Genomic DNA, 25,480 nt, shown 5'->3' with positions numbered 1-25,480 from the left:
AGGTCAGAACCTCGTGACCCTCGCGCTTTAGAGAAGCAAACAGAAGATTGCACGGATCGATTGCTGAGGATGGCTTCCAGGCGATCGGTTTGTGTGATTTGCCAGACCTCCAGTTTAGTAGCAAAAGCTAGAAAGCTCTTTGTTTTTTTGAAATAGTTTTGCAGTCAGTTTTATAAGGCTTTGAAAATCCACAGACAAACAGCGTGCCACCTCTCCTGAGCTCGCTGCATGGTAAATTTGTCGCTGAATCATTGTTCAAAGCCTGGTCTAATCAACTCCCTCTCCATCTCTCACGGAGTTTAATCACCCTGAATATCTCTTTCTCTCCTTCCCTCTACATAAACATGCACTCATTTGACTTTGCTTATTTAGTACAGATTGCTTGGGTGAAACTGATTTACTGTGAATGTGATGTTTTTTTTTTTTTCATTTTTTTTTTCCCGCCTGTGAGAGTCCTTGCATGCTCATTAGCATCTGCAAGGCTTCTGTTTTATTTTGTTGGTTTGTTTTTTTTTGTAGCTCTGTGTAGAACATGAAATCTCTAAAATCTTTCCCCCCATCAAAGATGTTATCAAAGGAAAATGGCACCAGAGGGCGTTTGAGCAACTTTGGCAATTACTCAAAAGTTTTATTGTATTGCAGTTTCTGTTTGCTAATTTGTCAGCAGAAAGGCTTTTCTGACTGATGAGGATTTGTAAACACAAATTTCGCATTGTTTACATGATTTGCATATGATGTGGTTATATAATGCAATTTTAAAGGCATTGAAAACGGGCCAGTGCTTTGTTTTTCCTGGTGGTTTATTTTGTTTATTATGTTACAAGGCACAGTAGAGTTATGTAAATGTTTGGATTTATTTTATCACAAGTGGTAATTTGGCTTCTTAAGCATCTTTCCAATTTTTACACAGATTTATTGATACATAAACGCTTGTAATGTGAAATAGTTAAAACTCTTGTGCCATACAGTAAGTGAGCTTTAAAGCAGTCACTAAATTTAATTGGGCTGCATAGAAATGGTTGCATTTGGTTTAGGTTGAAATAACTGAAATAGGCTTGGCTTCAGACTTTACATTCGATTCCATTCGATTTAAATCAGTTCAAATAAACTGTTTAATTTGGTTCCATTCCAATCAGCTTGATTAATTAAACTTCAACTATTAAACCTAAGTATAATAGAAGAAATACTAAAATAAGTTAAATAGTAACTTATGTGAAAACTTAAAATAAATAAACACTGTTCTGTTTGTTTCCTGACTGCTTGTGCAAGGCATCTAATTCATGCAATTGATATGCATGATTTTATTTTATTTTATTTTATTTTTACCAGATTCTGAAATTGTGCTTTATACCTTAACTTTCAAAAATCAAGACAAACTGTTTTAAATGTGGGATAGTTTTCCTAAATCCAACATAGGACGTGTGGTCAATCCATAATTTTCTTGCTCTTTCTGGACAGCTGCTTTGTCATGTTTGTTTAGGTTCTCTCTGTTGTCATATGTGATTCTAGACCACAGAACCAGTCATTAGTAGCACGGGTATATTTGTAGCAATAGCCAACAATACATTGTATGGGTCAAATTTATCGATTTTTCTTTTATGCCTAAAATCAAGGATTTTAGGTAAAAATCATGTTCCATGTAGATATTTCCTACCTTAAATATATTAAAACTTAATTTTTAATTCGTAATAAGTATTGCTTAGAACTTCATTTGGACAACTTTAAAGGCGACTTTCTCAATATTTTGATTTATTATTATTATTTTCACCCTCAGATTCCAGATTATTAAATAGTTGCTTCTCGGTCAAATATTGTCCAATCCCAACAAACCATACATCAATGGAAAGCTTATGTATTCAGCTTTCAGATGATCTCTGATGTCTCAATTTTAAAAAAATTGACCCTTATGACTGGTTTTGTTGTCCAGGGTCACATGTGTTCTGTTTGAGGCCAAATAACATTGTAATTTCCTCTGTGTTGTTTTAATCAGTTTATTTTTGTGCATTGATCATTTGACTAGGCCTGATTATTGTTAGTCATTTTAGTCATGCTTTGGACCGCCTGAATGAATGGGCTCTTCTCAGAATTAATTTAATGCTTTTTGAGAGCTTGAGTATGGTAATGGTCACTCAGTTTTAGATATTTCCATTGGTTCCTTTTTCAGTGCAGATTAATATGCTGTAGGGTTTTGACCTTGTTCTACCCAGCGTGCTTTGTTAGGTCCACTATGTACCCTGAGGACACGGCAGGAATGGCTTCAGATGGGTTTTTATTCCAGTTTTCAAATTCATGATTCAGTAGAAGACCCCACACTGACTGCCATATAATGCATTAGCTGCTATAGCTGAATGCATTTCGAGCCAGATTCTAATTGCTATTTCAAATTGGACAGACATTTTGTTGGCATCAAATGCCCTTTTTTGCTTTCTTTTTCATTTTATTCATCAAGCGGAGGTTTGCACTAATTTTCAACCAGAGATGGGGTACAACAGGGCTGTTTTTTAGTCTGTATCCTGCATGTAATTATTGACATGTTTAATTTTGAATTACCAAAGCTGAAACTGTGTACAGTGTATATATATGATTTACTCACCTTCAAGCCATCCAATATGTATATGACTTTCTTTCTTCAGATGAATGCAATCTGAGTTACATTTAAAAAAAAAAAAAAAAAAAGTCCTGGCTCTTCCAAGCTTTATAATGACAGTGAATGGTGGTCAAGATTTTGAAGCCTAAACAAGTGTATCCATCCATCATAGGAATCTGAATCTGAATCTAATTTCTGTCAAACACTCATTCATGAGAGAGTGGCATTCCAGCGGATAACGTAGGCATAACGCTTCCCTTCAGAAAGCTTTTATTAACCCCTATTAGCTATGTGGAGCATTTTTTATGATGGATGAGCACATTTTTTGGACTTCAAAATCTCAACCACCATTCACTGCCATTATAAAACTTGGAAGAGCCAGGAGTTTTAATATAACACTGACTGTATTCGTCTGAAAAGAAGAAAGTCATACACCTAGGATGGCTTGAGGGTGAGTAAATCATGGGGTAATTTTTGTTTTTGGGTGAACTATGCCCAATATACTTTTTTCTCCTTCTGGTTTCAAAAAAGCCACAGTATCAATCTTTGCTGCAAGTCGCTCTAAGCATTACTTGACAAAATACAGTAAAAAGTGGACGTGGAGGGGAACCAAAAATAATCTTCTAGTTAAAATAATTCAGGCATGTACTGTGCCTTGCGAAAGTATTCATACCCCTTTATTTTTTCACTTCACATTTTTTCTATACTCTATACACCATAATGGCACAGCAGAAAACAGGTTTTTAACATCTGTGCAGATTTATTCAAAATAAAAAATCAAATAATTCCATTGCGTAAGTATTCATACTCCTTCATTTTTTTCACTTCACATTTTTTCTACACTCTATACACCATAGTGGCACAGCAGAAAACAGGTTTTTAACATCTTTGCACATTTATTAAAAGTAAAAATTAAATGATTCCATGGCATAAGTATTCATACCCTTATCTGGGTATTATTTGGAAAGGCACAGATGTCTTAATAAAAGGTCTAACAGCTAAAAAATGTATATTAGGGAAAAAAACACGCCCTGAGGTAAAAAACAAACAAACAAACAAACAAACAACAAAAACTCCCTGTAGAGCTCAGAAACCGGATTGCATCAAGCCACATATTTGTTATATGTACATTTTTAATGGTTAATAAGTTTACAGAGCTGTGACAAGTCTGTTTTTGCTTTGTCATTATGGTGTATGGAGTGTAGATTGATGTGGGGTGGGGGAAAAAAAGTAAAGCTGTTTAACAAAACATGAAAAAAAAAATGAATACTTATGGTATGAATACTTTTGCAACTGTATCCACTCCAGATCCATTTCAGGGTTTCCATTCTAATTTCACTCAGTGTTGCTCTGCACTGCTCACATACTCTATTTTGGAATGTCCCGAAGCTGTAGGACTCTGTCGGCACCCTTGGAACGCCACTTGGACAATCAAATTAGAGGACTGAACGGTTCATTACATAATAACGTATATATTAAAGAGGGTCAGTGATACTGTCTTAATGTGCCCTTGAACAAAGAATTCAGTTTGAATTCAGCCTCTGCCTCTGTGTCTCTCACACACCCCCTTTATCCGTTCTTGGGTTTGTAATTGCAGCAGGAGACAGGATTAATGGCTGCTGTGTTTAGCGAAGTATTGATCCTGTTAAAAGCAGTTATTCTGTGTTAATAAGCAGACTGCAGTCAGAGGCTCTTCTTTCCCTCTCTTTATCTCTCCCCTGCCGCATTTCCTTCCTGTAATTTCTGTCCTACCTGTTTTGTCTCTGCTATCTTCTTTCTCTTTTCTTCACTTTGTTCTAGGGTGTTGTTGTTTTCCAGCTTGTCTTGCATTCCTCTTTCTGCATTGCTCTTTCTGTCTCTCTTTCTGGCCCCAGGACATCGTGCCTCCAGCCAGTATAGTCGTATCCATTAAACATGAGTTAAGGTCCATAGGGGTTACGCTCTGTAGACAATGGATAGGTGTTGGGCTCTGTCCAAATGACCACATGCAGCCTGCAGCTCACTCATTTTGTTGCATTAACACTGAATATGATTAGCTGTAACACAATAAGAACATGGAGGAACAGTGTTTACCTACACAAATGTTGAGACCTATATGTGCCCTATGACTGTTACTGTACATTTAATAAATACATATTTTTATAGTGATTTTTATTGGATTTTAAAAATCTGGCTGACACCATAGTTTCTAACAATAGAAACATGGGATTTATGCCTCTAATATTCTATCGAAAGTAATGGGAAAGTAAGTGATATATACACTACCAGTCAAAAGTTTTTGAACAGTAAGATTTTAATGTTTTTTTTAAAGAACTGTCTTCTGCTCACCAAGTCTGCATTTACAGTATTTGATCCAAAATACAGCAAAAGCAGTCATATTGTAATATATTTGTACTATTTAAAATAACTGCTTTTTATTTGAATACATTTTGAAGTGTAATTTATTCCTGTGATCAAAGCCAAAATTTCAGCATCATTACTCCAGTCTTCAGTGGCACATGATCCTTCAGAAATCATCCTAATATGCTGATTTGCGGTTCAAAAACATTTATTATTATTATTATTATTATTATTATTATTATTATTATTATTATTATTATTATTATTGTCAATATTAAAAGCAGTTGAGTACATTTTTTTCAGGATTTTTTGATGAATAGAAATATCCAAAGATCAGCATTTATCTGAAATAAAAGGATTTTGTAACATTATACACTAAACTATTCATAAGTTTGGAGTCAGTATAATTTTTTTAAAGAAAGAAATTATAGAAATTAACACTTTAATTTAGCAAGGATGCTTTAAATTGTTTACAAGTGATAATAAAGACATTTATAATGTTACGTTAACATGTAACATTATGTTTTCAACATAATAATAATAATAAATATTTTTTGAGCAGCAAATCAGAATATTAGACTGATTTGTGAAGGATCATGTGCCTGGAGTAATGATGCTAAAAAATCAGCTTTGAAATCACAGGAATAAATTATATTTTAAAATATATTCACATAGAAAACTGTTATTTTAGTATATATTAGTACAAATATTTCAAAATTTTAAGTTTTTTTTTGCTGTACTTTGGATTAAATACATGCAGGCTTGGTGAGCAGAAGAGACTTCTTTAAAATCATTAAAAAGCGTTTGGCTGGGAGTGTATTTTCCTTGTGTATTTTTGCACATTTTTACACTAAATGTAGTTAGAATTTTAACAAGAGCCTATGAATGTATAACAGGGAACTGAAAACATATTTGCATTAAATTAATTTTTACATTTACATGTTTCATGTATCTATTAAAGAAAGCAATTAGCAGCAGTAATGGCACCCAAATACTTACTGTAGCTATGTATATTTTCTCTTTTTTGCAGAACTGCTTCGTTTGTGACATTTGTAGACTTTTGAGCACATTTCAGGTTCCTCCTGCATTTTATGCTAGAAATTTGCTGTCTTTCCAAAACTTCAAGTTTCTCTTATAGACTTGCTTGCATTTCATCTTGCATTGTCCAAAACAATCAAAACATGCCAAAACAATATTACAAATCTGCAAACTCAGAAAATTCAGGAGCAAAGGCTTTTCACAACATTAGGATTTTTTTTAAGTGGCCTTTTTCTGCCCCTGTGGAGGTCTGCGCAACCCACTTATCTGACTCCATCTTTTATTTCCAGGCCTGTTTGCGAGTCAGCATGCTTTTTATGTCTTTTTCCTGTCTTTCTGTCTACAACTCTTTCTCCAACCCCTTCCCTCTCACACGTTACACTCTCACGCACAGCATCAGCAGACCTGCTGGATAAATGGACTTGGCAGTCATTGAAGGTTCGCATAGTAATTTATTGATAACCCAACTCTATAAAACATTTCCATGCATCAGAATTGATATGGGATATTTCTGTGGTGCAGTAAAGCTGTTTATCTTTACTGAAAAGCCATTCAATTAGAGCAAGGTGGAGGGCCAGTCCGCACGCCTGCTTATGAAGTCACCGTGGAGATAAATTATGGAAATCAGAGCAGTGCTAACATAAAACATGACACCCATAGAATCCAAACCTGACATCAGATTTATGGTGGGTCAGTAAACGCATGCCATAGGCTATAATTCACTGCTTGAAAATGATTTTTTTTTTTTTGGTCCTGGAAGTGGTCAAACCACAGTGAATAAAGTTTAATGGACTTTAAGTAGTTTGACGAAGTTCTTTTAGATTAAACAAAATCAATTCTCCAGCACAAGTGGGCCATCACAGCATATTAACAACGACCTTAATGTACCTCATCTGGTTCGGGGGACAATTGGGGGGAAAAATGCCTGTGCATTGCCTTAATTGATTCTCTACAAGCAATTTGCAAAGGTTGAGTGATCACTGCTCCTTGGTTACGACTGCTCATAGTCTCATTTCTCTCACCTTCCAGTCTTTCCACCAAAGACATCGAGGACAGGACGGAGGCTCTGGGCCTGTTTGAGACTCTCAAGACCAACCCGGAGTCATTCTACACACACATGACTAAATATGTGTACCCCAGTATAGCCGGAACCGACCAGCTCAGACTCCTCTTCTACTTCACTCTTCTGGAGAACTGCGGCTGCGCAAACTACTTTCCTCAATCTGCTATGAAGCCCGACACGCACCTCAAACTCCTCAAGAAGCTCAAAGCCGTTGCCGTTGGTGAGTGACCGGAAAAGTCCAACCAAACAAACCAGATTTCATCATTTCCCTCATGTCATCTAAGATGTTCATGTCTTTCTTTCTTCAGTTGAGGAAAACATTCCAGGATTTTTCTCCATACAGTGGACTTCAATGGGAACCAACAGGTTGAAGGTCCAAATTGCAGTTTTAATGCAGCTTTAAAGAGCTCTACGCAATCCTAGCCAAGGAATAAGGGTCTTATCTAGTGAAACGATCTGTCATTTTCTAAAAAAAACAAAAATGTATATACTTTTTAACCACAAATGCTCATCTTGCACTATTTCTGCAATGTTCGTCTACGACTTAATGCATTCCGTAGTCACGTTGGAAAGGTCATGCGCGGGTAGTTAGTCTGTTCGTCTGTTGTTTTACCTATTTTTGTAAAACGTTTGACTTTTTTTGCATGTTCGCATTGTAAACACTGGGTCAGTATTTCCGCCTACGTCATACCTTTCCAATAGGACTGTCCTCGCTTAAGTTTTTCTGGTTGGCTAGTAGTCGTTCATTTTAAGCATTAGTCGACTATTAGTCGCACGTTAATTAATAAACCATATAAATCATAATGATGAGTCTTTAATTGTCTAGCCTAATAAGCGCTCAAGCGCACACATAAAGCTTGCCACAGCGCATTGGCAGATATAATAATTATGAATAGGGAAAAAAACAGCAAGGAGACTGCATTAACATTGTAATGTTTTGTTAATAAAGTAGCACTTTCTTTGTTTTGGGCTTAAGAGATGAAGTCGGCAACACTAGCTCGTCAGTAGTGGATGCGCCTATATGTTTCATACAGATTACATAATCGAATAATATTTGTTGTCCATTTGAATTGATTCATTTGAAAGTAGTCATTTCGCTCTCTATAGATATATTTTTCATGTCTGTAAGTCAAGTATGCATGGAGTTTCGAACTTTTGCGCACAAGTTCACAGAGACCGAGATGGCAGAAAGAACATCCTGTTTGCTTTCATTATTTTACAAAAGCGCAACATTTCGTTGTTATTGTAAGCGCACACAAATAAACGTAGAGTCATTACAGATTCAAAAGATGTATTACTTTTATCTGTATGAGCAAAAATGACAGAGTATTTTAAGTGCGAATGACCACATCAGCACCGCTATCTATCATGCAGTAAGTGCGCTACTATTCAGCTTCCACACTCCGCACAGACACTTTAATAATGCACATTTTTCTAGGTTAACATTAGATTTGGCTGCCATGTAAAGTTGCTACTATTTACATCTTTCAGATGAAAAGCCATACTTGAGGTTGATGAGCATTTGGATGTCCTGCCTGATGTACTATATTAAAACATTGAACAGCCGTTAATGTCGGTCCGTCACCGATTGCCTGACTTCGTCACTTTCTGTGGATTTTTTTTTTACTGCGACTAAGTAACTAATAAAATTTTGGTCAACCATGCCTCTTCTCGTCGACTAGTGGTTAGTTGACTATTACTTTCCAATGTTATATTACCTAATGCACAAAGTCCAGCTACTGCAAGATGATCATTTGTTGTTTAAAAGTAGATACATTTTTACATTTTTTTAGAAAATGACTCATCGTTTCACTAGATAAGACCCTTATTCCTTGGCTGAGATTGTGTAGGGTCCTTCAAAGCTGCACTAAAACTGAAATTTGGTACTTCAACCCTTTAATATCTATTGAAGTCCACTATATGGAGAAAAATCCTGGAATGTTTTCCTCAAAAACACTAGTTTCTTTTTAACTGAAGAAAGAATGACATGAACATTTAGGATGACATGGGGGTGAGTAAATAATCAGAATTTTTTTTTTTTTGCCCTGTGAACAAAGCCTGTGTTGCAAAAATGTTGGTTGCAGCAGGCAATGAAATGACTGTAAAATCGTTGTAAAGAAAAGAGGATTCAATCGATACCAAGCCGACCTGGTAGCACAAATGAAGCGGTAAATCAGCTCCTGCTCGCAAGCATGTCAATCAACACCATAACCAGAAATTTCCCATGTAATGACACATCTCTCTCCAGCTGAGACAACAGGAAATGGGTCGCTGAGCTGCGAGAGTGCCAATGAAAGTAATAGAGGAATGTTAATTAGCCCGCATACAATACATTTTTGTTCTTTTCCGATAAGAAAAGAAAGATTATTGGGAAGCGCACGAGACATGGAGTGAGGTTTGAATGAGTTCATTAGCTACCTCTCTCTCTCTCTCTCTCCAGGATTGGGGCACTGCATGTAATAATGGCACTTGTAACTGCATGAGAGTCGTGTACTTGTGTGAATGTTTTTGTCCAGATTCACAACCAGCGCACATATCCATTAAAAATAAAATATTAAATATCATTAAAATATTGCTTAAAGCACTGTAGTTCTGAAAAGAGCTAGAACTAATGACGTCTTTTCATTCACATGACATTTTTAAACTTGATAGTCTTGCAGTAAGTGTTTTCAGAGGACAGGAGGGAGTTTGTCTGAGAGTTTTCACACCACACTCTCCCCCGTCTCAACCGATACCTTTCCTTTTAAACACTCACACTTAGTAGGCACCGAAAACACACTCTGTCGCATGCATGCTCCCAGACACAGTTCTGTAAAGATTGTAGCATCTGCCACAACCCAAGGGAGAGAGATAGCACCTTTTTTTTTTCCACATCTCTTTCTGTTAGAGTGTAGGTGTGTGTTGAATGCCCTTCTGGCCCCTGTCGTGAGATGGGCCCGTTCTCAGAGGCAGTTGTTTCAATATTTAATGTCCTGATGAGGCCTTGTGTGTCAGTGTAATGTTGTCTGTCTGACTCGATATATCCTGGAGGCATGCCAAGTCTACACCTATTCACATTGATTGACACAAATAGAAACTACATAAAAGCTTGAAACTGTAATAAATGTCTCATATTTTGGATTAGTAGAGATGGAGAGAGTGTTGTCAGTTTCACATAGTGACAACTTGCCCCTTTAGTGTGACAACATGGTCACAAAAGGTCATCACATTCAGTGAAAGAAAACTCTTTTATATACTTTAAGGTTTGTATCTATTCAGAAGTTGTTTTTCCAAAAAACTAACCCACCCTGAGAAATATTCACTGCAGTGTGACATCTAGCCCCGGTCTGTATTTTATGTAATGCTGAAGCTGAAATTGTCTTGTTGTTTAGGTTTGGACTATAAGAAGCTGACTGATGAGGATTCCGATCCGTTGAAAGCTCTGAAGCCGGTACTGACCAGCCAGAACGTCCTGTCAATCTCCAAACTGGCCCCTCGAATCCCCCAGAAGGGAGGTGAACCGCTTACCCCTAGCGCTGTACATGCCACCTGGCTTCATAAACTGTTCTGGGAAGGGGATCAGCATGTGCTGAAAAAAGCCCCCCCAGAGTGATCACGACTTCTTGCATGCCTATGACACCTGTGCCAAATACTTTGACCGACTTCTGCCCGTGGATTCTGTTAACTTCTTGGATGCCATTACCTTTTCCCCTGAAGCAGCCAATAAGGTGAGCCTAATACAGAAAATGAGTGGGTTTTGATGTTTTTTGGGGGGTTGCAAAATTGTACTTACAAAATTCTCTCAAACTTTAAAAAAAAATGACAAATGACAAATGCCAAAGAGTTCAAGACAAGGTTATAAATGTATCTGTATCTAGAAAAAAAGCTGTCAGTCAAATGAATGATCATTTCAATTTACTTTTTATGTCCATTTGACAGCTTAATAGAGGACTAGGAGGGTCACTTGTTAAAAAAAAACAAAAAATTAGTTATAAACCGATTATCGATTATTTTGTTAAAATAAATCACTTAAAACAGCAAAGAAGAGTCTGATTAAAATCATTTTTTAATATATTATTTTATTGTAATATTTAACAAATGTTTTAAAAATAAATCAAATAAATAGTTTTACATGTCTCTTTATTTGTCCAGTTGAAAAGTTACATTTAACAGTTACGTGTCAATTTAAATGGACTAATCAATAAACAAATCAATAAATGTATTTGTAACTAAAAAAAAGCAATTAGCCACTTTGTCCATTTAAAAATGCACTTTTAAAGTGATAATGAATATATGGGTCATCTATAATTGTGGGTACGTCTCATGTCCGTGAAGTATATTTTTTATATATTTTCATCAATATAAAGCCCTGATGTTTAATTTTATAGTACGCAATTATATTTTTCCATATCTCACTACTATATGTTGAAAAAGCCATATGTTTTGTTCAAAAATGATGTTCATATCACATACAACAATGGTATTCAGCTGTTGAATTTTGTAAAGTTGCTCATTCTACTCATTTAAATTCTACTGCATTTAAGCATGAAAAATGACCTTAAATATAAATGAATTTCATAGTTTTGCTTTCAGTTAGATTAGGCTATCAAGACATTAGGGTGTGTGCTTCAAAAATAATAAGTGTTTATTGTGATTATAACTTGATTTATTTGTGTCCGAAAAAACATTGTCAACAAAGTTACCCACTAGAAACCCCCCCCCTCAGAAAGGAATGGTTTGTCCCATTCTCGCATAATTTGCACAGTATAATGATATTTCCTCTAGAAACATGTGGATGAAACATTAGAAGTTATGTTCTCTCTCTTACCCCTAATATTGGTTAAACTAGCAAACCTGTCGAGAGTGGATTAATTGACTGTCAACCGTGTTACATTAAGTATTATTACTGCAAATTTTAACAAGACAATTTAACTTATTTTTTGTTTATGAAAATGTATTTCTAAACATACCATATGCTCAGTAGTTCTAGGCTTCCATGTCAAGTATAGGCCCAAAATGCTAAAAATGTCAGCTAAGCTACCTGTCAACTGTGCTACCCAGTAAAGGTAACATGGGGGACAGTAGGAAATATACTGTAAATGGTATCTTATCCACACATTTCTACCGATCAACTTTATATATATATTATAGCACTTAATACAATATAGATTGTTTCAAAGAAGCTATGTAAGGTCATGTTTGGGTTTTTGGGAAACAGGAAAACTTGTTTCTTGACATTGTTGAATTTTAAATGTACCCCTAATTATAAAATGGCCCGTATTATCCAGACACACAATCCAGATTGACAATGTTTAAAGGGATAGTTCGCAGAAAACTGGAAATTCTGTCATTTCTCACCCTGATGTCGTTCCAAACCCGTAAGACCTTCATTCATCTTCAGAACACAAATTTAGATATTTTTGATAATATCCAAGAGCTTTCTGACCCTGCATAGACAGCAATGTAGTTACCATCATGAATCATGCACATGTATGTGGTATGTTCACAGGCTTCTCTAGACATGTTCATGCCTACTAAGTGCTGTTTGATGTTTTAGGCACCTCTCATGTTTTCCTGTCTTTCACAGATGGTTTATTTCCTATTTATTGTGCCTGCAAGTCAAACATCCACGTGCATACAAAAAAAGACACATACGCACGGCCCTGTGGCAAACATCCTAAATGAGCCTCTGTAATCAAAAGGCTAATCGCTAATGCTCGGTGGCCCCTGGAGTGTTCAGATGATGTTATTGTAATGATTGTTATGTTGAACTAATGTTATAACGATTAGAGTTTGCAGAAAGCAAGTTACAAACGCTCATTGCCATAAACACACACCCACTCCCACCATTAAGGTGAGAGCGGCATTGATTCGGTGCTCAAGAATACCACAGGGAAAAACAACCAATGACATCTGCCATGCTTCTGCTGTAGATTGTGTATGTGAACCGTGAGTAAATACAGTTAACGTACGTGCGCGTGTGCGTAAATGACAGCGGGAGAGCGTGGGAGGGGAGTGTTGGAGGTAAACAGTGTGAGATGAATCCAGGCATGTGAAGTGTTTTCACCGAGATGAATCTGGATGAGAAATGGGATGAGACCGAATTATGCGACATCATTACTGTTGGGGATTGTGATAGTAGATATGCAGCAGAATAACAGCCCATTGCTGACTGAATATTATTATATGCAAAAAAGCTTGAGCGTTTTCTGGGTAGTTTCTACTATATTGGGTCACCTTACTAATCAGTTGTTTGGTTGGTGGAAAATGAGTTCACTTTTGGCTAAGTATAGTTTTGAACCATATTTATTGTTAAAAGAGCTGAACATACCTGTAATATTTAAATACTTTATTTTAGATATAATACAATGGCAATATAATAAAGTGGCATTGTTTTTTTTGTTTGTTTGTTTATAGACTTATAATGAAATAGAAAATCTAAACAATCTCTAAAACTGCTCTTAAAATCACTTAATGAGCATTTTACCATTTCTTTTAAGAAAAAAACTTGTTTCATATACAAACAGAAACTTAGAGATCTTCGCAGCAATCCATCATAACAAAAGTTCAGTTTAACTTGAAGAAAAGGTGACAGTAACAAAATATTACTTCATTTAATGATAGGACCACTACTAATAAACTTATTATTAAACCATTATTTTTAAGGAATATTTACCAGAAGAAAATATTTACTAGAATTTATTTACCAGAAAAAATTAAAAACAGTATTTCTAAAAAAAAAAAAAAAAAAAAAAAAAAAAAAAAAGAAATGAAATAACAGTAAATTATATATATTTTTAATAAAATCAATCAATTACAGATGCATTTGATTATTAAATATTAAAAGAAACTGTTAAAATGAAATCTAGAAAATTAAAGGAAAACACAGAATTCGGTTTAAAAATTTAGATTTTGAGAAGGGGAAAAAATAGTTCATAGGGCCTTAAAAAAAAAAAAATTATTATTAAACTTTTAGTAAAATTGTTAAATTGTTTACGTTTCATGATTTCAGTTAATTAGATATACTTTTTTTAAAATAATTTTTAATTTAACCATTTAAACAGAAAAAAAAAACGTAATCCAGAAAAGTTCAAATGGAAAACATAGAATTTGAAAAAAAATAAAACTGAACTTGGGAAAATGTAAAACTTAAAATAAGGTAAAGATATGACTATAAAATAAAGATTTTATAGTGCCCTAGTATTAGTAAACATTTTTGAGCACTAATTTAGCATATTAGAATCATTTCTAAAGGATTATTTTTTTATGTATTGAAACGGTATTTTAAATATCTTATCGACCCCAAACTTTATAATAGTAGTATGTTACTTTGTAATGGGTGTATATTAAAGGGATCATTTATTCATCCAAATTATTAATTACTCACCCTCATGTTGTCCTTTCATCTTCGGAAAACAAATTAAGATATTTTTGATCAAATCCGGAGTGGTCTGACCCTGCATAGACAGCAACGTAACTGACACATTCAAGGCCCAGAACGGTAGTAGGGACATCATTAAAATAGTCCATATTACATCAGTGGTTTAACCTGTATTAATTGTTCTTCTCTTTCTTTCATGTGTGTTTTCTGTCTGTTTTTAGCTGTCTGTAGAGACCAGGCTGGAGATCACTAAGCGTGCACAGAAGGCTTTAAAAGGCATTAGCGAGAAGAGTAAGAAAAAGGGTAATGATGACAGAAGTGAAAACTCCGCCTCCAGCTTTGACTCCGCCCTCACTCACATACAGCAGTCTCTTGCCCATCTAGAGACTCTGAGCCACTCCTTCCCTCTGTCACTCAAGACAAGCAAAGAGGTAATTTCTCAACACACATACAAAATGTACTAAAGTGTACTGTCCTCTTGTGATTTGATCATTTAAGACGGACACTAACTGTAAGCAGGTCCTTAAATATTATGTACAGTAAGTGCCTGTGTTACTTGCCTTTCTTCTCTCTTTTATTCTCTCTTTCTTACTACTTTCCTCGTCCTTCACAATTTCTCACTTTCGTGACCTGTGTGACAGTGGCTGTGATTGATTGGCAGGTTTGTAGCTGGTGTCCTGTCTGCAGGATAGTAGCAGGCAGTTCATGTCAGCCTGTGGTTTCTTAAATGCACACATTGAGCCATTTGTATATGGAAATATATGGATTCATTTTTACAGTGCACACTTATCGAGCAGACACTGCCGCATCTCATTACCGACACAGCTTCACTGTGTCACACAACGTGCTCCCATAGGAATGTGCATGAGCGTGGAAACTGCAGTGTAAATCTCGGTTCGAGCTGCCTTGCTGCCTGCAACCTACCTGTGTAGAAGACTAACCTAACAACTTAGCAACTTCACCCAAAAACGAAAATACTTACTTTAATTACTCACCCTCATGTCATTCCAAACCCATAAGACCTTTGTTCAACTTCTGAATACAAATGAAGATATTTTTGACTTTCTGACACTCAGTAGACAGTAGTTTCCTGTGAGTGGTAGGTTTAGGTGTAGGGTTGGGGAAGGGCGATAGAAAACACAGTTTGTACAGTAGAAGAACAATTATGCCTATGGACAGTCCCTGTAAACCACCTTTGTAAGTGTGTGTCTGTGTGTGTGTGTGTGTGTGTGTGAGAGACACGAGCGTGTGCTTTACGATTTTCAGCAACCAAATAAATTGTTCTGTCTCTTGTCTTCAGGTATACTCAGTGTTCATACAAGGTGCTTAAAGTGCTTGAAGTACCTGAATTTGATTTTTGAAATGTAAGGCCTGGAAAACCTTTTAAAAAAAAAAAAAAGCAATATTCCTGAAGAGGTACTTGAAAAGTGCTTGAATTATTGAAAGACAATGTATCCATGAAATAAGTGTTTACGCAATTAAATTAATTTTTTTTCAAAATTTCAGTTTATGTCATAGAACTATTGAGCTAAATCAGTAGTAGTACTAACAGTGTTGTGTAAACATGGCTGAAGACGCAAAACGAAGAACAGATTAGCCAAATCAGTTGAGTGAGTCATTTAAGCTGGAACCACTCCGATTGATTCAAACTCATGACCTCTTTTCATTTCAACTGATTCACTAACAAAAACCAGAAAAAACTACAAGAGCCATTAATTTTCGAATTTTGACATCACTTGTAATGATTTAAAAAAAACCATTGTGTCGCAAGATGATTCACTGTTTCAAGGTGCTCCAATCGGATCACGCATCACAAATCATTTGATTCAGATCGGGCCTTCAAATCGCATATCACAAATCATTTGATTTAGATCAGTACTTCGGAGTGGGTTCGCGAATCATTTGCGTACTGCAAATCAATTGATTTAGATCACAACCTCAAGTCATGTATTGCGAATCATTTGATTTAGATTGGAACTTCGGAGCTGGTTTACAAATCATTTGATTTAGATCAGGACTTCGGAGCAGGTTTGCGAATCATTTGATTCAGATCGGAACTTTGCATATTGTGAATCAATTGATTTAGATCGTAACTGCAACTCACGTATCGCAAATCATTTGATTTAGGACTTTGGAGCTGGTTCGCAAATGATTTGACTCGGATCGGAACTGCGCATTGTGAAACGATTTAGATCGCAGCCTCAATTTGTGTAACGGGAATCATTTAATTTAGATCAGGACTTCAGAGCGTGGATTGAAAATCATTTGATTTAGATTGGGAATTCAAAGTGGGTTTGCAAATCTTTTGCTTTAGATCGAAACCTAAGAGCACGGCTTGCGAAATCATTTGATTCAGATCAGGGCTTTGGAGTAGTTTCATGAATCTTTTTTTTCTGATTTTTTTTCTTTAACAGTAGAAAACATCAAACCATAAGTGAGATCTCTGAAGGAAATCTTGTAAGTCGAAAAAGTAGTGCTTGAAAAGTCCTTGAAAGTCCTGGAATTTTATTTTGCAGTGTCTGTACGAACCCTGCACTGTAAAAAGTTTTCACCAGTTTCAACTTAAAAACTCAAGTGTAGCAGCTGCCTTAAAATTTTAAGTTAAATCAACTTAAAACTACAAGTAATTTTAACTCATTACAATAAAATGAGTTAAAATGACTTGTACATTTAAGTTGACTTAACTTGTGAGTTAAAATGACTTGTACTTTTAAGTTTATTTAACTTAATTTTAAGGCAGCTGCTATACTTAAGTTTTTAAGTGGAAGCTGGTGAAAACTTTTTAAAGTGTGCATACTGCTACTGTATGTGTCTCAACATATGTCAGGCTTTGTTTTTGTCTCAGCACATACTACTTATTGATTACTGCCAGAGGATGGGGGACATAAAAAGAGTAACGTTTTCTGAGCATGATTTGATGTTTATGTCTTTTTTAGGAGCTCTTGCAGAAATACAGTCGCATCTATGACCTGTCCAGATCTGAGCAATCCAAGGTGCGCCATCTGGCCGTCACAATGGCCATGGATGGACAGCCCCTTAAAAGAATTGAACAGCTGCTTGCAGTCTCCGTGGGAACAAGCGACCTGTCGCCGAAGAGCATAGTCCAGGACGCAGTGGAGCGAATCATAACTGCTCTCAGGTACAATGTGCTGCAGTTCGCCAGAATGTCATTTTCTTAATACCACCCTCATTTTCTCTCTGTCTGCTTTATACGCCTGCTAGTAATGCTTTCTCTGACTCTCTTTCCTTCTCTCTGTCTCTGTCTTTATGGCGTATACCTCTATTAACCTGTGTCAAGCTGGATGTGTTTTTGCTTGATTGAGTTAAACACAGCATTGGCCTCTGCCCTGGCCTCTCATCTCTCTCCTTTACAGCTCACTTTCTCTCTTTTTCTTAGCTTTCATCTCCTGCTTTTAGGAGGTCACCACCTTCCCTGCTGGCTGGGTCTTAATAACACTGTGTCCTTAGTAATACTAGCGATTTAGAGAGAGCAGGTAGTGCTAGCTTAGATTTTTTTGAACCAATCTCTGATGTTCCACCACAACTTGTAAAACTCTAAGGCAGGTATTTAAAAAGTTTTTTAAGGTTTCAGACCAAACCACCAACATTTAAGAGCCCAGAGGTCTGGACAGAATGGTTCTATGGTTAATAATATTTGACTTGGTGGTACATTATGTCTCAGTCAGCAACTTTCAAGTATTGAATCTTGCAGCTATGCAGCCAAATATTTCTCAGAGAATTTCCATTTAGATGTGAAAAAAAAAAATAATTATTAGTCAGTAACATAATGGTGGATAATCAAAATGTATGAACATGTGTTTATGTAACCAATCAACCAGTATTGAATATGTAATTGTGCATTCTTATTTTCAGCTTTTTTAGTACACTACCGGTGAAGAATAGTAAGATTTTTAATGTTTTCTGTTCACCAAGCCTGCATTTATTTGATCCAAAGTACAGCAAAAACAGTAACATTTTGAAATATCTGTACAAAAATAACTGTTTTCTATTTGAATATATTTTAAAATGTCATTTATTCATTGATCAAAGCAAAATAAAATTAAATCGATCAAAAGTGATGATAAAGACATTTACAGTCAGGTCCATATTTATTTGAACACTGACACAATTTTTATTATTTTAGCTGTTGACCAAAATATATTCAAGTTACAGTTATATAATGAATATGGAAAGTGCACACTCTGAGCTTTAATATAAGGGTAGTCTCATCAAAATTCGAGAAAAGGTTAAGGAATTACAGCTCTTTAATATACCCCCCCTTTTCAAGGGACCATAAGTAATTGGACAGTTGACTCAAAAGCTCTTTCATTGACAGTTGTGGGCTATTCCTTCATTTTTTTCTACATCAGTTTACGCAGGTAAAAGTCTAGAGTTGATTTTAAGTGTGCAATTTTTATATGGAAGCTGTTGCTTTGAACCCACATTATGCAGTCAAAGGTGCTCTGCGTGCATGGAAAACAGACAATTGTTAGGCTTCAGAAACAACGTAAATCCATCATTTTTTGAGCCAAAGTTGTTTGGGTGCCGCTTCGAAGTACAAGTGGACAATGACCCAAAACATACAGCAATAGCAACCCAAGAGTTTTTAAGGAAAAAAAGTGGAATATTCTGCAATGGCCAAGTCAGTCTTCTGATTTCCACTTGATTGAGCATGCATTTCACTTGCCGAAGACAAAACTAAAGACAGAAAGCCCCACATTCAAACAACAACTGAAGTCAGCTGCAGTAAAGGCTTGGCAAAGCATCACAAAGGAGGAAATCCATTCTCTGGTGATGTCCCTGAGTTTCAAACTTAAGGCAGTAATTGCCTGCAAAAGTTTCTCAACATAATATTAAAAATGTTATTTATGATTATATTTATTTGTCCAATTAGTTTTGAGCCCCTGAAAATGGGGGTCTGTGTATAAAAACGACTGAAACATATTTAAAACTTTATAATCCATAATCTCTAGCTTCCACTAACGTATGCATGTTAATGAGTGAGCTGCTTTCAAGCAGATGGCATAGGACAGAATTTTAGTATTGATACATCCCTACTTTTCATTTGATTTGTTACTGTTTTTCGTTTTGCGTGTGCTGTGAATAGGCCTTTTTAGCCAAATGCTTCAGAAAGTTTTTTTTTTTAAATCTCCAAGACCATCAAAGAGCGAGAGCCCGTCTTTCTGCACCTCCTGATTAGTCATCCTGCTTCGTGAGTCTGTGTTGATCAGACGTTTCAGCTCAATCCGTAATCAAGCAGGATTAGTGAAGGTCTTCTGAATCAGAGAAAACGATGGTCAGAGAAATTAAGATTGATTACAGTTTGCTTTTATTCAAACGTAGCCTCCCTCTTTTTTTTTTTTCTTCCTCTGCTGGAGTGATTCATATTCTAGGTAATTGCTTAAAACTGAAGCGTGTTCCTGTCTTCTGCTGCTAATTACTGGTTTGCAGAGGTGGGCAAATGAATCATTAACAATGAAATGATTTGGCACTGGGAATTGTCAAACTATTTTGCAAAGTATATTTCATCAAACTGTATTCTTGGCTTTATTCAGCTTTCTTGCTGTCTGTTTTTTCTTTTTCTTTTTTTGAGAAGTCGGAAATCTTTTTTTAAAAGGAGGTGGAATTTGTGGTCTACAAAGCTGCTCATGATTGATGTTTATATCTGGGGAGTAAAAGATTATGGTTACGTTTCATGTATAAATAATCCTTTGGAAACACAGTGTTCCTCCAAGGACACCGTTGTATATATATGTGTGTGTGTGCTTGCGTTTAGTGAATTTTAAAGCATGGTTTTAAGTTTTTTGCGGTCTGCATCATAATATTGATGATGCTAAAACTTTTGCATAGTAAGGGCTGCTGAAATACTTGGATACTGGATTGCAGTTAATATCTGCTTTATTAACATTTAGATCAGTTTTAGGGTAATGTGGTTTGTATAAACTGCCGTTCAAAAGTTTAGGTTTGGTCTCTTGAGCTCACCAAGGCTGCATTTATTTGATCAAAAATATGGTGGTAATATTGTTAAATAGTACTACAATTTAAAATATTTTCTATTTTAATATATTTCAAATTTTCAGCAGCAGTTACTCCAGTATTCAGTGTCACATGATCCTTACTAGTTAATAATACTAATTTGCTGATTTGGTGCTCTAGAACCTTTAAGTATTCTTATGTTGAAAACTGTTGTGCTGCTGAATATTTTTTTGGAAAAGGTGATACATTTTTTTTTCTGTGCTATTTGATGAATATGAAGTTAAAAAGAATAGCATTAATTTGAAATACACTGCTGTTCAAAGGTTTTTCAATTATTTTTAAAGTCTTTTCTGCTCATCAGGGCTGTGTTTATTTGATTAAAAATACAGAAAAAAAACACTAATAATGGGAAATATTATTGCAATTTAAAATAGTGATGTTTTTTTTAATATACTTTAAAATAGAATTTATTCCTGTGATGCAAAGCTGAATTTTCAGCACCATTACTCCATTCTTCAGTGTCACATGATCCTTCAGAAATCATTCTAATATGCTGATTTGTTATCAGTGTTAGAAACAGTTGTTCTGCTTAATATTTTTTGGAACCTGCAATATTTTTTCAGGATTCTTTGACGAATAAAACATTAAAAGAACAGCAGTTATTTAAAAATAGATATCTTTTGTAACATCTGAAGTTTGGGGTCAGTAAATGTTTTTTCTTTCTTTCTTTCTTTCTTACTTTGAAAGAAATTAATAGTTTCATTCAGCAAGGATGTGTTAAATTGATAAAAAGTGATAATAAAGACTTACATGGTTAGAAAAGATTTTTATTTTGAATAAATGCTGTTCTTTTAAACTTTTTATTCACCAGAGGAAAAAAATATCACAGGTCCCAAAAAATATTAAGCAGCACAACTGTTTCATGGATAATAAATCAGCATATTAGAATGATTTCTGAAGGATCATGAGACACTGAAGACTGGAATAATGATGCTGAAAATTCAGTTTTGCATCACAGAAAAAAAAATTTATTTTAAAGTATATTAGTACTATTAATATACTATTAATAGATAACTGTTATTTTAGATTGCAATAATATCTCATAATATTACTTTTTTCAAAATACATGGAACTTTGATGAGCATAAGAGACTTCTTTAAAAATATTCAAGATCTTACTGATCCCAAACTTTTGAATGTCAGTGTAGATTTTTTTTAAATCCTTTTTTTTAAATTGAATTCCTTACCAAAAAAATCGTATTGACCCCAAATTGGTATTGGACATGTACGTGGAATATTTTAAGTGTTAGTATCATAGAAAAGTCATTGACATCTTTGTATGATTATTATAACAGTATTACAATCAGAATGAATATTTCAGATGGTTGAAAGAGAATAATTAATGTTGGAATTAAAAACAAACCCTCTAAACTACTTATAACCAGAGTACCAGAGAAATATCAGAGCAATTCTTTGAATTTAACACTACATGAACATTTTAATGATGCTGTAGCACAAAAAAAAACTGATTACAGCAAGGGCAAAGCAGAAAAATATGTCCCAACTAGCGCTCTGCTAATTAAAGTCTGAAGAAAATAAATCACTTATTGTTTCCTACAACACATTCACTGACTGTGATTTGACACAGTTGTGGGATTCCAGCTGAAGTAAATAATATATATATATATATATATATATATATATATATTATACAAAAGACGTAAAACATGAATGTTTTGGAAGCAACACAACGGAAAATTGTCATTCCCAGCGAATCATCGCTCATGTTATATTGACCTAACCAAAGAGAGAAGGTGAAGTCTAACCTTCAACAGCACTGAAGGAAACTGCAAAACAGAGCATTTGTTGACATCATGGAAGAAGATGCCTCTAAAGAACAGCCTCTGGAGGCCACAGATTATTTAGCACCAGACTGACAAAGTGTTCACTGCAGCGGTAGGAATGAAATAAGAGAATGTTGGCGTAAAAATACAAAGCAATTATTAATAGAAACATAATTAGGCAGTGCAGCCTCATGCATGAAAGCATAACACAAACACCTTTAATGGAGGGAGACAGACAAGGCCAGAAGAGAAGGGAGGAGCCCTGCAGCTAGAACATCAGCAGAAGAGCATTAAGATTGTTCAGTGTGAAAATCCCATTCTTCAGTGTACACACACACACACATAATGTTTGCAGCCATAAAGCCACTTAAAAGCCTCAAGACATTGAATCAAAACTCAGGCGCTGTCTGTGTGTGTGTGTGTGTGTGTGTTTGTTTTCAGTGGTGACAAGGACGCGTTGAAAGATTATGCAGACCCCTTGAAGGTGCTGGAAGGAATTGTTGCAGCAGTGCACACTAATGTACAGAGCGGGTAGGTGTATTCTTTGTTGCAGTGTTTCTGTTCACTATTATTGAAACCGTATTGTCCTTTTGACCTTAAAAGGAGCCATAAGTTGGTAGTTGAAGTATATAGTACAACCATTGTTCAATAAATAAAAACCCTTGTTAATAGTGAGGATTACAGTAATTAAATGTCAAAATACATGTGAAAATAGTTCTTTAGCCTAATAAGCAAAGAAAATTAAATTGATGTACAATCTCATGTCCACATATCACCTTTTCATTGTTGCTACAAACAAGACTGGTTCAGTCAGATTTTTAGAGCCAAATTTTAGCAGGTTAAAAATGTGAAACAAAGTAGCATTATGAAATTACACTGTTTCTGAGTAATAAAATCTGTGCACATTTTTGACAATTACTATGTTAAATTTTGTAAACTTGTAAAAACACTTAATATAATTGTATTTAATATAATTATATTATCAGTAATATTACGTTGACATTTTAAAGGAAAACTCCACTTCCAGAACAACAATTTACAAATAATTTACTCACCCCCTTGTCATCCAAGATGTCTTTCTGTCTTCAGTCGTGAGGAAAACATTTCAGGATTTTTCTCCATATAATGGACTTCATTGGTGCCCCTGATTTTGAATTTCCAAAATGTAGTTTAAATGCAGCTTTAAAGGGCTCTAAATGATCCCAGCCAAGGAAGAAGGGTCTTATCTAGTGAAACAATCGGTCATTTTTTTCAGAAAATAAAAAATTCTATACTTTTTAGGCACAAAACCTTGTGTAGCACAGGCTATGGGATGCGCGTCCACGACACTACGTACTATTGAATCACGTCGAAAGGTCACGCAGAACTACAGACCCAGTGTTTACAAAGCGAACGCGCAAAGACTAAGGAAGTGCAAGTAAGTTAAACGCTGTTTACGAACAAAAAGGTACAACGATGCCAGACGATTCTGAAGTTGTGGGAGAAAATGCGCATCCCAGAGCCTGTGCTACACGAGCTTTAGTGCTTAAAAAGTATACACATTTTTATTTTTTAAAAACAATGACTGATCGTTTCGCTAGACAGGACCCTTCTTCCTCGGCTGGGATCATTTAGAGCCCTTTGAAGCTGCATTTAAACTACATTTTGAAAGTTCTAAATCGAGGCACCAATGAAGTCCACTATATGGGGAAAAAACCTGAAATGCTTTCCTCAAAAACCATAATTTCTTTACAACTGTACAACAAGTAAATTAGTAAATGAGTAAATTATTTGTAAATTGTTGTTCTGGAAGTGGAGTTCTCCTTTAATGCATAATATAATTTGAAATTATAACTTTATAACTATAAAATTTATAACATTTTTATAATCTACGAAATTTAAAATCTTTCTTTACTTTCAATTTAATGCATCCTTGCTGAATAAAAGTAATTTTATTTAGATAAAAAAGAAAAATTCTTTCCAAAAAATAAAATAAATAACCTTACCCCAGACTTTTAAATTGTGTATGCATGAAGACAAAATGCACATTTTTCCCGATTTTATGTAATGTTGTTATTCATTTGTTTCAGTGGGACAATGGTAACATCTGAGGACATGTTGGCATGGTTACGGCCTTTTTGTGGGGACGATTCTAAACCCGTACGACCCCGAATTGAGGTCCTGCAGATCCTCGAACATTCATTCAGCCTCAGCGATCAAGACATCCACCTACTGGTGTTCTTCAGGAGCCAAGCCGTTCTCAAAGCCTGCTGGCCAAACAGAAAGGTGAAAAATATGCATATACCCACACTGGCACAAAACACGATTTACACTTCACACATAAATATTATTACATTCCCACATCTCTGACTCAGTATTAGCTTATTTCCTCTGTGAGGCACTGTGAATGTAATCTCATTTTACAGCGCAGCCCTTTGCAAGTTAGCATGTGCTTATAGGAATTGCTTGACTATTCTCACACGTCGTTGTGTGTGTGTGTGTGTATGTGAAGGAATGAGATGTATTTGGTCCAGGGATTGCCGATCGCCTGCTTAGCCATGCTCTTTGGACTCACCTCACGTTGCTTTGGGGATGTGAGCATGTCATTCTACCATTTCATGTGGTGTTCTCTGTCTGTCTGTATGTACCAGAGAAGCTGATGTAAATTCAAGAGTTGAATATATAGAAGAACAAAGAATCTCTTCAGTCTAAATCTGTCTGTGTTTTTCACAGGTGAATGACCTTCTGATTTTACTTGCTGAACTTTTGGTTTACTAGTCAAAAAGATCAGATAAATATACTAGCTGAACATAATTTAATTATAATGTTTATTGCCACTCAGATCCGCTTACAGTAGTGGGAGCTTGTTTGTACATTATCCAAAGTGAAATGATTAAAACAGTGAAATAATATATTTTTTTTCTTAATGGTTAAAAGAAGAAATTAATTTAATTAATTAAACTAATCTCAAAAAGGATGGATGGATGGATGGATGGACAAATGGACGGATGGATCGGTGAACAGATGGAAAGACAAACAGATGGATGAACGAATGGATGGATGGATGGACAAACAGATAGATGGATAAATGGATAGACAAGTAGGCAGATGGATGGATAGATGAATGGATGGACAAACAGATGGATGAATGGATAGAAGAATGATAGGATGGATGCATGGATTGACAAAAAGATGGTAGACGGACGGATGGATGGAAAAACATGAATGAGTGGGTGGGTGGATGGATGAACAGATGGATGGACAAACAGATGGGTAAATGAACAAATGGATGGA

General features: G+C 35.4%; 1 protein-coding gene across 1 annotated transcript in view; it reads left to right on the top strand.

The window, feature by feature from the left end:
• nbas (NBAS subunit of NRZ tethering complex) overlaps positions 1-25,480 on the top strand; it is a 218,895-nt gene that overhangs the window by 133,871 nt on the left and 59,544 nt on the right. Inside the window, 7 exon segments of the mRNA XM_051138331.1 lie at positions 6,995-7,248; positions 10,400-10,608; positions 10,610-10,735; positions 14,610-14,819; positions 17,325-17,527; positions 22,649-22,738; positions 24,277-24,472. Coding sequence (XP_050994288.1) covers positions 6,995-7,248; positions 10,400-10,608; positions 10,610-10,735; positions 14,610-14,819; positions 17,325-17,527; positions 22,649-22,738; positions 24,277-24,472 — 1,288 coding nt within the window.

This window comes from Labeo rohita, chromosome 20 (genome assembly GCF_022985175.1).
Source record: "Labeo rohita strain BAU-BD-2019 chromosome 20, IGBB_LRoh.1.0, whole genome shotgun sequence".
NCBI lineage: Eukaryota > Metazoa > Chordata > Actinopteri > Cypriniformes > Cyprinidae > Labeo > Labeo rohita.
Note: the sequence above shows the minus strand (reverse complement) of the source record. Positions and strands in the feature narration are given on the sequence as shown.